Source organism: Acromyrmex echinatior, chromosome 15, assembly GCF_024713525.1.
Source record: "Acromyrmex echinatior isolate Ae372 chromosome 15, ASM2471352v2, whole genome shotgun sequence".
NCBI classification, from domain to species: domain Eukaryota; kingdom Metazoa; phylum Arthropoda; class Insecta; order Hymenoptera; family Formicidae; genus Acromyrmex; species Acromyrmex echinatior.
The window spans coordinates 8,010,055-8,024,446 of NC_141866.1; the positions used below are offsets into that span (position 1 = coordinate 8,010,055).

The 14,392-nt window shown below is 36.9% G+C and overlaps 1 protein-coding gene across 4 annotated transcripts in view; it reads left to right on the plus strand.

Annotated features, from left to right (window-relative positions):
* Positions 1-14,392, plus strand: part of SoxN (SRY-box transcription factor soxNeuro) — a 125,710-nt gene that overhangs the window by 56,496 nt on the left and 54,822 nt on the right. For all 4 annotated transcript variants that reach the window (XR_846250.2, XM_011057688.2, XM_087414003.1 and 1 more), the window contains exon 2: positions 5,467-5,532. Coding sequence is in view for 3 of the 4 variants with exons in the window: in XM_011057688.2 (XP_011055990.1) it covers positions 5,467-5,532 (66 nt within the window). In the remaining variant the exon portion in view is untranslated. The remainder of the gene's footprint in view (positions 1-5,466; positions 5,533-14,392) is intronic.

Below are 14,392 nucleotides of genomic sequence, written 5' to 3' on the forward strand. Positions count from 1 at the left end.
ATAAAAATAAATATATTTGTTAAATAAGCAAGAGATATATAATTGCATATAATATTTAAAGATAAAGATTAAGAGAGATTAAATTAATTAATTAAAATTAAGTAAAATAGAATTCCTTCTTATTTTATTACTACATATATATTAACAGAATTTGCAATATATGAAACCGACTCTGACCGATCTAATTGAGAACTTTAAAGAACCATACTTACAAGCGCACAAAAATTTAAAATTGAAATGTAAAACATAGGCAAGTATATGTTGTTATAATTACAATTATATTACTAACAAACACAAATTAATGTGCAATTTTTTTTTAATCATTACGAAGGATTATTTGCATCAAATACAAAATATTTGTTAAATATGCAAATTTGTTTGCCATAAACAGCAAAGAAATTTGACAAACACATTTTGCAATCTCTTTTGCATTCATAGCAAATCTTTTTTCTCCATAATTTTTCAGATATAGTCCAAATCTTGCGATCACATAGTTAGATATTAAAGGAGCAATGGTAACCTAATTTCTTGAAAAGCAGTGGTGATTTATAGTAATGATTAAAAGTAGTATGTAATAATTTGACTGTTAATATTTATATTATATATATATATATATATGTATATATATAATATAAATATTAATTATAAAAGTGTGGTAGAAGTGCGGAACGATTTGTTTTGACATTTTTAAGTCAAAATTATCTCAAGTCCATATATATATACATATATATATATATATATATATATATGGACTTGAGATAATTTTGACTTAAAAATGTCAAAATAAATCATTCCGCACTTCTACCACACTTTTATTCTCTTCGAGATAATTTTAAAAATATCGAAACAAATCTCGGAGAGAATGCGGTAGAAATGCGGAACAATCTGTATATATTATATATATATGTACTCCTATTTATAAGTTCGGAATATTTATCATTTTCTTATTTCTCGAAAAGTAAAGTTAAAATCAAGTAAAATAAAGTGTTTAAGAATTTAAAAAAAATTTATGCGAATCTAGAATATTACGATAAAAAAAATTTTCTTTCTTTTTTCTGTAAAGTCTTTTATTTTAAGATGAAAAAATATTTTGTAAAAATGAATTTGTACACAAGAATTCGATAATGTTGCGAAAAATCATAGTTCCAATTTTTAAAAATCATTAAGTTTAGAAAGTCTACTTTAAAATACTTTTTTGTTAATATTTATCCTATGAAGTTTCATCAAACTACAACGCTTTGTAAGGAATCAAAACAAAAGTATTGAAAAAGTGTACCAATTTTCGATTTTATGTAATTCAGAAATAAAATATGTAGAAATGAAACTAAATTTACAGCTCTATCTCTCTTCTTTAAAGTGCAATTTTGAAAATCTCTCTACGAGAATTTTTTTAACAAAAGTAAACTTTTTGAGATGTGAAGATGTGAAAATTGCAATCGTTTCAAAATTTATAAATGTATTTGTATGTGTGTAGTATTTTTATTCTTTGATATTTAATACATTTATATATCTTCGTTATACTTTCGGTGAAATCGAATGCTTGCATAAGTCATCCTCTATGATCATGCCCAAAGATAGATCGAAAGCTACGTCTATTAATTCGAATACTTGCCGCTGAGTTACGCTCTACTTGACAAAGGAATGTGCGATCGTCATTCGGGACAATCTGTCATCGTGGCAATTACTGTATACAAACTCACGGTGCTTCGCTGCACCTTTGCCAATTACGATAAGACAATTTTAATTTGATTTCCTGTATCGCGCGAAATAATCAAAATAAAAATATGATAGTATTTTATTTATACGATTATCTCTCGAGCAGGAGAAATACAACTGAATATAAGAATTGTCTCTTGTATTACAAAATTTCCAGACGAGGAATAATTGCATATCGGCACCGTTGATTCGGATCGTATCGAAATCTCGCAACGCTATCCAATTGTCGTGTAAATTTCATGTTCGTATCAAGCTACCGTGGCAATTCTCTCGGATTACGAGAGTCATGAGCGTTGTCTCCGCGTTGCGTTACAAATTTCTGCGAATGCAAGTGCATCACAGTGCTCAGCGCCTTTTCGTGCATTCCGTAGCGCAATGCAATGCGCGAAACACCCAGCCTCAACATTATTCACTGTCCAATTTATTATATATCGACGTCTGAGCCGTAAAGGTGTTAAAAGAGCGCAGTATATTTTTGTCTCATAAATTTTACAGTGGTATGACTGAAAACGAGAATTGTCTTGATTTTCAGTCCTGTTTATATTCATTTATTTATATATTATTTATTTTTCTATAACTAAATTTGTATAATGTGTAATTTATGAGTAGTGAATATTGCGCTATATTCTTTTTTAATTTCATGCGACTTGAACCGGTCTTCTCACTTTCTAGATACCTATAAATCGTATTTCGTATGCATACCGGCATAGACCGATCTTCACGCCTTAAGACCATCACACACAAAATGACATAAGCTACATAACCATAGCATATGGCCGCTGAACCAATAAGCATCCAACATAAAGACGCCATGTTGATTTACGTAAGATATTCATTGGTCTAGAAGCTTTGTGCTATGGTTATGCAACTTATGTCATTTTGTATGTGATTGCCCTTATGCGAAATAGACCGCTTTTCATTTATTTCTTGACATAGACCTTTCAGGCTGCAGCATAACGCACTTTTGCATAACGTATAACGCACAGTGCATAAGCGAATCAACTAATCAGAATCTTTCCTTTCCTCCTATTCCAAAAAAAGAATTTTGGTTGATTGATTTCCTTATGCACTATGCATTATGCGTTATGCAAGAGTCTGTGCTATGGCCATTCATGTTTTTCTCGATATCTTTTATGCTCTTTTACGCTCAAGCGTCGATATCTAGTACTCTTACTTAAGTAGAGATAGTAACTCTAGTAGAGATATTAAGCTAATGAGATGTAAAGTATTTTAATGGCACTTTTTGACGTCTCTTTTCCGAAAAATTCCTATTTTAACTTCTAAATTAGAAAATTGTCCAAAAATTCTTTTAACTGCATGCACATTGCATCTAAAATGTCCTCTCAGCTATTGGAAAAATATTTTCGATACGAAGACCAGAAAAATAAAAATCATTTTTTGTTACGAAATAATATGATTTTCCAAGAACATAATATATAAGAAAGTTTCATTTTCGATAATAATTATCAATCTTCAATAAAATAATGCTAGTCGAAAGATTATTTGCAGCATAATAAAGAAAAACGATTTCACTCTTCGTTCGCCAAGTAACCTCCATTCGAGCCGATTTTTCATTCTCTATTCTCCGATTCTCCGAACAAACAACCTATTTGCTAAGGGCGAATCTGCTCGCCCCGGCGACATATTGCGCCGACCAAAAATCACATTCCTACCGACCCCTACCGAATTATAGCGTCGGCGGAATTCACCACGGTGAATTCACATTCCCACATTCCCACACACACACACATACGGGCGCGCACGCACGCGCAGACGTGTGGGGTGTGCGGCGACGAGGACTCACGCAACCGGCACGCATGAATGCCTAATGCCTGCGGACAGTGATTTCCACCCTCAACGAGAAAGCGCGCCTCCTACCTCGTCCCGCTTTTGATCCACTCGCCACTCGCCACTCGCCCCGTTCACCCTTTCTGTAAGCAGATGGGGTTCTCACGGCCCCACCCCGCTCTCACCTATAGCCCACGATGTCGCACGTAATCAGTTGCACGATAATGCCCGCTGTCACAACACGCAAACATACGCCCGCGATGTTCAGATTAAGAAATCAAAGGATTAGCCGTGACTTTGGGATAAACGTTCCGTTTCGTATAGAGATATATTTGATGACTACACGATGTAATATGCGTGGCAGATTCCAGCAACTCTTTTGTGTAACTTATTTATACGTATTCTAACCGTGACAAGAGACTCCGTAAACGCGCCTATAACGCGATTATGGCGATAAGTGCCTGTTAGTCCATTTGATATAAAACCGTATACGTTCTTAAATCATATTATGTCGTGACAACAAAATTCAAAAGATTCCGGTTGACTATAATGAAGATTTAATATTCATCATTTCGTTCTACTTAATATTATTTCAAACATATTATATACATTTCTATTTACCTCTGATATTTACCGTTTCGTCTCCGTATAAAAATCTGATGTTTTCTTTGTCACAGCGGTAATTCGATAAAGCCGATATGAAAATATCCTCGCCGAAAAGAGCATCCAATAAATTCTGAATGGATAATGTATGGCGCGAAGTCACGTCGGTATAATATGTACGTATAGAAAGAGAGAGGCGGTGCATGTGTGTGTGTGTGCGCGTTTCGTTATTACACGCACGATAGGCGTATTGCAAATAAACGTATCGACACATACGTCGTGCTCCACACTCTGCCGTACAACACGGGACTACACCTTGTCACCATCGACGCCGCCCCGCACGTTCGTTACGCGCGTATATTATTCATCCCGCGTGTCGGCTACGTTGAGACGATAATGGCCGGTTGTCGCTCGTCTATCTTTACTGACGTCACTGTTAACAGGTTGGACGAAAATACGTCCCGCCGACAGCCTCGTCGTCGTCGTCGTCGTCGTCGTCGTCGTCGTCGCCGTCGTCGTCGTCGTCGCGCTTGTTAACTGCTTCTTCTGCGAGAGGATATTCGCGCGAAATGCAAAATAGCCGGAAACGACACACGCCGCGTCGTTAATTAGAAACATTAACAAAATTAATTATGTATTTTAATATCATATACGAAAAGAACTATTTTGCTGAAATATCTCAAAATTTAGATAGATACAGATCTGGAAATAATTTTGTTAAAACATCAAATAATTATAGAGAAAATTCAAGCATGACGAGTAATGCTACAAAAGTTTTTAACATTATTCTAGCAACCAGCTTGAGCGTTTTACTTATTTTGATAGTCCAATAAAATTTATTTGCCTCTAAGCTAAATTTTTAAATACTTCAGCAAAATGTGGAAAGAATGATTTAAAAATTTAGATATAGATTTGAAAATAATCTTGTTGGATCATCACAAAATAATTATGTAAAATTGTTTAGCATTGATGAACAATGCTGCAAAAAGTTTTAGTATTCTAAAACAATCAGCTTGATCGTTTTACATAATTATTTTGATAATTCAACAAAATTTATTTTCAAATTTATATCTTTAGCTAAATTTTTAGGTACTTTAGCAAAACCATTCTTTCTACTCATATACATATTATAACTCTTTCAACTCTTTTTAGTGGAATCTCACTGTAAAGTAAAAATTGAATCAGACTTGAAAAAAGTAGCTCAATTTTCAATCTTTAAGAGCGAGATTTCACTCTTCTAAAGTGGCAATTCACTCTAAAAGTTTTAGAGAGTGTGTATGTATGTATGTGTGTGTGCATTGCATTTTGTCATGTAACTAATAAGACTGATATTAATAAATTTCACATTCTGTCTTTCAGGTCAGATAGCGATCGTAAAATGTTGAACCCAGAGACTGGCTGCTACTCCGAATCCGTACGAGCATGGTAAGTACCATCGATTGTTTTCATTTATCTTGCGACAGCGAGGTTAGATTGTTTCTTCTCATAATATATGTCCACTTTTATCTATAGCTATGCTATCACATATCCATGCTCTATTGTAAAGTTAACAAAAATACACTCGAATTTTTTTTTTGTCGAAACGAAGTTAACGTTGCTGACGCGCGAACGATCCCCGAGGAGATTTTAACTATTTTAACCGGTGCGGCGTTAAACAGCGAGCGCATTTCCGAAACAATGGACATGAATTTTTGTATAATTCGCCACCATTCATTCAATTTTGTTGAAAAATCTATCACCGCTGTTATTCCATCGTGCGAGGTTTTCCTCGCGCGCATGCATTTTTCCTCTCCCCCTCGTCCTCTCTCTCTCTCTCTCTCTCTCTCTCTCTCTCTCTCTCCTCTCCTCTCCTCCTCGCAGCACTCGTAAAAGGTAATTTGCCGCGTCCGCTGATGTATTTATAACAAAACGAATTAAACTCGGCGCGCTGCGCGAGCAGGTAACAAAACGTGGCCGACCGACAAAACCCCGGGAATAAAATACGCAAATATTTGCGTGTTTAATTTGAATCTCGCTTTGGGGTCGAGCGCATGACGACGGCGCAACGGGAGGGTTAATAATGAAATGTCGCATTGTCGTCAGAGGGGGTTGAACTTCCTCCCTCTCTCGTGCTCTCTTTCTCTCTGTCTCTCTCTCTCTCTCTCCCTCGTTCTGGGATGATTTTGTTGAACGTAGCATATTGTCGTCGCGTGCTGTCGCCGTACCTGTATAGGACCGCGAAGGGCCGCTTCTCTCTTTCTCGGTCCTTCGACTTCCTTTTTTTCCCCCTTTTCTCACCCACCCGTAACCCGCTATTCTCTCGCCTCCGCTTTAATTTATGACGGCCTCTACAAATTCACCGCGGAATCGCGCGGATAATCCGGTGGTGCCGCGATCTGTACATCGTACGCGAGACACTGCGAAAAGTGCTGCATGCTTAACCCTTCTCTACGAGCTGAATTCATTCTTTCTGAGGGGCACAAGTGTGTTTAAGTCGTCGAGAATGCCGCGACCCTCGAGAATGACGCGTGACGAAATGCTTTTTGTGCGTGGGGGATGAGAGGCACCTTTGCACTCTCAAAATGGAACGAGGTGGCTCAATTTTCAGTGATATATTTGACGGTGCATTTAATTTTCCCTTTGCGACACGACACGCTGCAACTCTGATTCAAGACGCTTTCCGAATTCAATTGGACTAACAATTATCAACCTTCTCGTATAAAACAGAAACTGTCAACGAAGAGATATTGGTACATTCGGTCAGAAGCGATTTATCTGCAATTGTGTGTGGTGGTTTTTCTCAGGACATTAGGGACGCGATCACGACTAGCGGAGGATTGTACGGTGGAGGGACGGGGACGTACCTTAATGCGATTAAGGTCGTTATCAGATGTCGCTTCCACTTCTTGCGCGATGACGTCGACGGTGCTCGTTTGTCATCGCACCGACGTCGTCACGGGGGTTGCATGATTTACTTCCGCCTTTCCCCTTTTCGCGCCCTTCGTTTCCCGCCGTCGATTTCTTCGTCACGATTCGAGCGTGCGACGTGCGTCCGCGTAAGATGAATGTATTTCTGTGACAAACACACAAACGCTCGTATATAACGCGCGAGACAATCTCCAGCGATTAATTCAAGCGTCACGTATCTTGTCAGCCATCATTGATTCGCATTATAAATCGTTTATACAATAATTACCATAAAAATTGTTTACACATATTTTGAATTGAAAAAGTAATTTATGTTCACACTCATTTATCCAGATGCTAGCAATTGCCAGCAAATTCGATAATGATTTTAAAATAGATTCCTATCCACAAGTAACAGGGTAATGTTTTAATGACATCTTAACTGATATTAAAACGTTACAATAAGATATCATTTGATATCACCTTGCTACTCTATCCATTGTGACCTGTTTAAATTTATTGCTTTCTGCAATTACGACTTGCAGTCCATATAATAACAGAAATGCAACAGAAATGGAGCATAATGCAGAGCCTTAATGTTTTCTGATACATTTCTTTCGATATTAGAAGACCAACAGACAGTGGCTCGACTGTGGCTTTTATTAGCATAATATACAATACACGGTTCATAATACATGCGTTCTTGACAATTTGATCTGTAGCTATCCGGTCACCTGTGTGTACCCAGACAATACCTTACTTTCGTGATTATTTGTAACCCACGAGTAATTCATAATACGTACGAATCGTCAAAAGGACCGCGAATTTAAAAATCAATTGCTTTAAAGATAATATGCCTCCTATTTGAGGTTTACCCAACTCGCGTGTTCGTTCGTCATCGAGAGCGTTCCGTGAGCGAGCGGGTTAAATGTACTTCGAATTAGTTCACGACTGACACCAGCGGATTCGTGAAGGAAAGGAGAAATAATGATAGCGCCTAGAGAATAAATTCTCAAATCGTAGTGCGCGCCGAGAGCTCGCGTGTCGCACGCAGGTCTCAGCCGTATACACGTCAGAGGGAGCATCCGAGGATTCGTTAAGGCCAGCCGTTAACGCCTTTCGCCACGATCCACCGTGGCCTAAGGCCGATTTAGTGTCGCATTAGCGGCGAAAGCGAGGAAAAATTGTTGCCCCAGAACGACGAGGAAACGTAGCCTGTAAAGGCAGTAAAAAAAAAGGACGGGAAAAAAATGTGGCGAAGGACAGGAGGGGAACTTGATCGTAGGACTTCGTCATAGAACACAGGACGAGAGGAAGAAAAAAATAGTCTTTGCGAAGAAGATAGACTCCATGGACATTGAAGGCGAGGGTGTGGCCAGGAGATAGGGATGATTAGAAGCTACACCCCCGCGTGAAGGGCACAAACAGCCTTGGGGGCGCAGCCGGAAAATTCATGGAGTTACTTAGCAGTCTCCACGTCGTCGCCCGTTTATTTTAGGGGCGAAGGCACGAAGGAAGTCGTTACGTCGTCGTCAAGAGGTCGCCCCGGGGTGGAGACGGTAATCCTAATTAATAACTAATTACGTCGGGAGACCGTCTCTCACCCTATTCGACCGAAGAGTAATGCTCGATCGGATTCTTCCTGTCGGCAGCGCGATTTGGCGATACGGTTCACCGACTATTTCCGTAGATTTATGGCGTTGGGCTTCACCATAAATCTGATTAACGTCTTACATTAGCTGCGTTTTCCCTTTGTTAGGGAAAGCATCAGAGCGTTTAAAATCCGCTAATTAATACATATTATTCTCCCATCGCGCTTAATGATAGCGATGTATATCTCATACGATTTTCAACGTGTATTTGCTGGCAGAATCGTTAATTATCTATTTAATATTGTGATTAACTTTCCTTACGATACATATATATAATATATAATAACCTCCGTTTCTTTTAACAAGATATTTATTTCTTTAGTATGGAAATGATATTTATTTTATCGTAGATCGCGCGAACATGTTGAGCATAGAGTTAACGAAGCGTTTCGACACGTTTGTCAAATCTTTAAGAACGCACTTTCGCTTTATCGCACGCTAATATTTAGAATGCAAGTTATCCCTCGCAAGAACGGCGCGTATGTATCTCTCGTCACGCGGAAGCGATCATCGGCAGTAAATTTTCCCGTGAATGGAACGCCACATAGCGTTGGACGTGTTCGGTGGCGACCGAAATAAATAACCATCCGGAGCTTCCTGGAGTCCAGAAGTACGATGCTTTTCCCCATCGCGTCGTCCACGAAAAAGTCAATGCTGGACTGCCGGGAAAAGTCGACCAAGTTTTACGAGGGCCGCTCAAAGAAAGAGGGAGAGATCGCAAGAGGAAACGAGGAGGGAAAAATCGAAGAAAAAGACTCTGGGACTCGTTTCGGTCGGATGCTGGAGAGAGAGAGATCTCTCCTATATACACGCCTAAAAGTTGTTCATGTGTGTTACATACTCGTGTCTGACTCTCCTAGAAGCACCCCCCGTTTGTCAAAGGCGACCCTTCGGTGCCGCTTACAAGACAGCAAATTTGTCTCAGATAAGCAAAACAAACACATAGCGGTTGACCGCGCCATCGCCTCCGCCCTTGTATTACTCGTTTTACATCTTTTTCCCCTGAATAAAAGAAACTAGGATTGCTTTTATTGAGCATTAATTTGCGAAACATGTGAATTTTATATATTTTATAAAGAGTATACGGAAAGAATTTTCTTTTAAAATTTATCCTGAAAATATGATAGTTGTGATAAAATACAATATTTTCAATATTTTTACTGTGAACTTCGGTAAAATTAATCAAACTTATTTTATACTTTATTGTAGTTTCATTAATGAATGAGAGAGATTTACATTAAAATTCTTCGAAATACAATGTTGTCCCACGATTATCATATTTTCAGAGTAAACTCTAAGAAAAAATTCTCTCTGTGTATAAATTGATTGTTGAAACATTATACTTGACTTATTTATTGGAATGTTAATTTGGAAAAAAGTTGGGTCTATTCAACAAATATTTGCATAACTGCATGAATATGTATACAAAAAAATTGTTTAATCAGATTTAACGTACGTTGTTATATAAATGCGATCGGGTAAATTTCTTGATGCAAATGATTAGGCTGCATAATCGTATGCATAAAGAAAATTATCCAATTGCATTTATTCTATCATAAAGACGCATGTAAAATTAGATTGAATAATTTTCTTTATGCATATAATTATATAGCTACACATATATAAGTTTGATAGACCTGCTTCTCTACTTTTTAATATCCTGTATTTATATTTTTAAGAAAAATTGCAAAATATCAAAGAGAATCAATTTTAAATATAAATTTAAAAGGAAGAAATAAATAGCTTCTTTCTTAAAGGTAAAAATTGGGTTTCAAATTTATTCTAAAATGCATCCCCATTATTGATCATAATTTTTCGGACATCCTGTATAAAAGGCCGTAGCTATTAACGATGCATCCTGTCCATGGTCACCGAGTTATGAATCGATTCCGCGAATGCCGTGTTTCGGCTACTTTCTCGCATTTCGACCGCACTAGGGATTTGCATATATTAGAGTTTATCCTTCTGAGAACGTTCGTCTTCGAGAGATGCACGCGCATTTACGAATGCTCGCTCTGAATTTTGAACAGAATTTTCGTAGTAACCTCATTATGGTTATTTGTGCTCGTTTAAACACTGCCCGCGGCGCACCGAATTGTTGCAAAAAAAAATTACCTTCTTTGCTCCGCTGACACATTGTAGCAGTGCTGACCAATTTTAAGGACCTGAAACTACACTAAATAGGAATTAAACCAGGAAACGAGGCCTCGCAAAAAATTTAGTCCGGTTCGGTTAAGGGTTCACTTTCGTATTTAGTTTGACACGCGATGACCGTTTTCGTGATCGACCGAAATAATATATGAAAGCTATAGGGAAGAAGAAAACGTGTATAATGCAGAATCATTGGATCTCATTATAAAGATGAATTTGATGCGCGATAGATATCTTTGTCTAGAAGCGACAGGTTAAATCCAGATGTCACATCGAAACCTCTCTTTTAACACTTTAATAGACGCGTTAACTCTCTAATGGATACCTCTGGACATCAACCTCGTCTTCTTATCGATCCTTCCATCAGCGATGCCCTCATCGTCGGCGTGGATCCTTCTCTCTTTAGTGGCGTGTGGTCACACAGAGAAAAGAGATACAAATAACTGAAATCCACTGTTAGCTAATTAAATCGTCATACCGAGCTTACAATACGTTATTTTGATTTTTATTAGTATCATCGCCGTACACGTCTACGTGTCGTGGAAGGGTGCAGTTATATAAGATCCCTTGTACTCAATACCCGATGAGATTTTAATGCGCTTCCCGAAGAGGTGCACGTTAGAGCCATGATGGACGTGAACGCGTGATCGAGAAAGGATTACGACGTTCAGCATGATTATGTCGAAAGAAAGAAGAGCGGAAGAGAGAGGGAGAAAAAGAGAGGGCTGCATATCCACATTCGTCTCGGTGGGGTGCTTCATCGAGGTAGCTTTGCTACCCTGACGAAATACAGGAATCCTTAGGGCAGCTGTGCAAAAAGAGGGATTTTCAGGCTCCAGCTGTGTCCCTGCGTTGCCATACGAGGGTTACTTGTCGTGGATGGCACCGAAAGATCTAAGGATCGTTCTGCTCACGTGCGGCATGTTTGTTGATCGAAATTACCGTTCGATCCTTTGACCTTCCTTTTTCCATGTGTGCCGGCTTGGGAATAGATCGCGGAGCGTAAATGAAAAGGAGCGACACCTCGTGTGTCGCTCAACTTTCCATACAAGTATTTAATCCGCGAATGTTTGCGCTAGCGCATAAAGTACATTGGTTGACGTCTTGCTGCGATAACTATGATGAAAATGTACAAATATGTGTAAATGAAACTTTTATGTATATATTAGTTGTATAAGTTACAGACATTTTGCATCAAGAATATGAAATTTGAACGAAAAAAATTATACTATAGATCAGTAAGTAATCTTAATTTTGTCTTAAAAAAATAAAGATATTAATCTTTTATTCTTTGTGTGAAGATAAAAATATTATGTAACAGGTTTTTTATATTTTTGTCATGAAAGATCGTACTTTAGTAAATAGGATGTGCTGAATACGAATATGAAAATTGTTTCTCATGTGAGGTTTCCAAAAAAGAAGAACCACAAAATTAAAGATTACCAATATATTCATGAATTTTATTGATGGATCTCTTGGTAATCTTTAATCTTTAGATAACTACATATTGTGAAAACAGACTTAAATTTAAACCTGGCCACAACTCAGGTATAGATTCCTTTAAAATCTCGTTCCGGAAAAGCAAAATAAAAAATAGGTATCTAATAATTTTAAAGATAAATATATATATATATATATACACACATATACATATATATGTATGTGTGTATGTGTAGATACCTAGTAATCTGAGAGGAGAGGAGGGAGGGAGAAATGTAGAGGGTGAAATAGAAAATTTTAAGATTACTTTAAGATCTATTTTTTATCTTGTTTTTCCGGAACAAGATTTTCAAAGAAAGTATATCATGGAAAAAATTTTTAAACATGAGTGGTGGCACCATATTGTATTTCGAAGAATTTTAATGTTAATCTCTCTCATTTATTAATATTAGGTGTTGGAATTAATTCGTAGCGTTTTTTAATGAAAGAATGTTATTTATTTCACATGAGCATTAAAAAATACATTAATGAAAGTACTTCCCATCACTTGTAAAACGCTACGAATTAATTCCAACACCTAATAAAATTACACTAAAGTATAAAATAAGTTTGATTAATTTTAAAGTGCATGGTAAAAATCTTTAAAATATTGCATTGTAATATCACAACTACTATATTTTTTGGGTAAATTAAAAAAAAATTCCGTGTGGATTGTGATCACATTTAAGATCTTTAAGATCTTTTCACAATATGTGATGTTCTAAGGATATTAAAGGTTGCCAAAAAAAATTATTTTTTTAAATTCTGCCCATAAACTTCTAGCATTTATCCAAAATGAACTCGGTATCTCATAAGGAACTTTTTCTGTATACATATATATATATATATATATATATATATATATATCTTATAATGGTATAATTAAATTTAACATAAGTAAAAAAAATATAAAATTTTTAGAAGATTTTTAAACATCCTATTCATCTTTAAATTACTTATTTATTAAAAATTAGCTAAGACATAATTGAAAAACACAGGAAATAGAACAATAGATTTAAATCTATCATAAATCATGTATATTAAAATATTGTGTTTCCTGATAGATTAAAGTCTATTATTCCTTGTTTTTATTGTGTTTTTTTAATTGTATCTTAGACATTAATGTTACTTATTGACTCATTCACATACAAACAAATGCGAATTGTACTGAAAGTATAGAATATTAAAAAATGAACGGTTTAAATTGATTTACTTGAGTCCCCAGTGACGAGTATTCTTGAATCACGGTCCCATGGGCCTCGTTGAACGAGACAATGCGCAAAAAATGATCCGGAATGATCTCGATCGGGAGACGATGTTCGGCAATAGGGTGGTGGCGTTGGGGAACTTCGGCGACAGTCTTTCCTTGTGCTCCTACTCGCTACGATACAATACGTATATTTACGAGTACGGTCGGAGAGCGCGGCCCTTGGGGGGGTTGTCGTGGGGTAAACATCGTGTAACCACCAGGGGGAAACCCAGGGGGTGAGAGCACGTTCCCGCGCGTCCGCCCGTGCTTGCATACGATTCCATAAATATTTTATTGGCTCGTCATTCGACTTTATTGCGTCGCACGATCGAATGACACGCCGGATTAGGCGGCAGTTATTCTCTCGATACACGCGAGAAGCGCGAATCATACTGATTTATCGCTTTCGACGTAGGTGCGTGTAAATGTATTTTTTTAAACGTTATAGCTGTGCGTTTAATGCATATTCTTATATTTGTTAGAAATTAGAGTGTAACTGTTTCGTATATTTAACTATAATTACAATTCAATTTAATTTGTGTAAAATAATTTCTTCGTGCTTTAAAGGTTTGCTTCTTTGACTATTTCGTGTTTGCAAATGACACGTCATAAGCACCATCTGTTAAACATTAAAAAAAAAAAAGGAGAATTTTACATGATTAATTATTCTAAGATTTTGCTGAATTATATTATTCTTCAAACTTTAAATATATATTTCATGCTTGCACATAACACGTTACAAGCACCATCTGCTAAACGTGAACCGAAGAAGAATTTTGCATGACTAATGTTCTAAAATTTTGCCAAGTTAGAAGAAGGTCAAGCGCTTTTAGGATTCGTAGTTTGTCACTTTGGACATCAAGGTTCA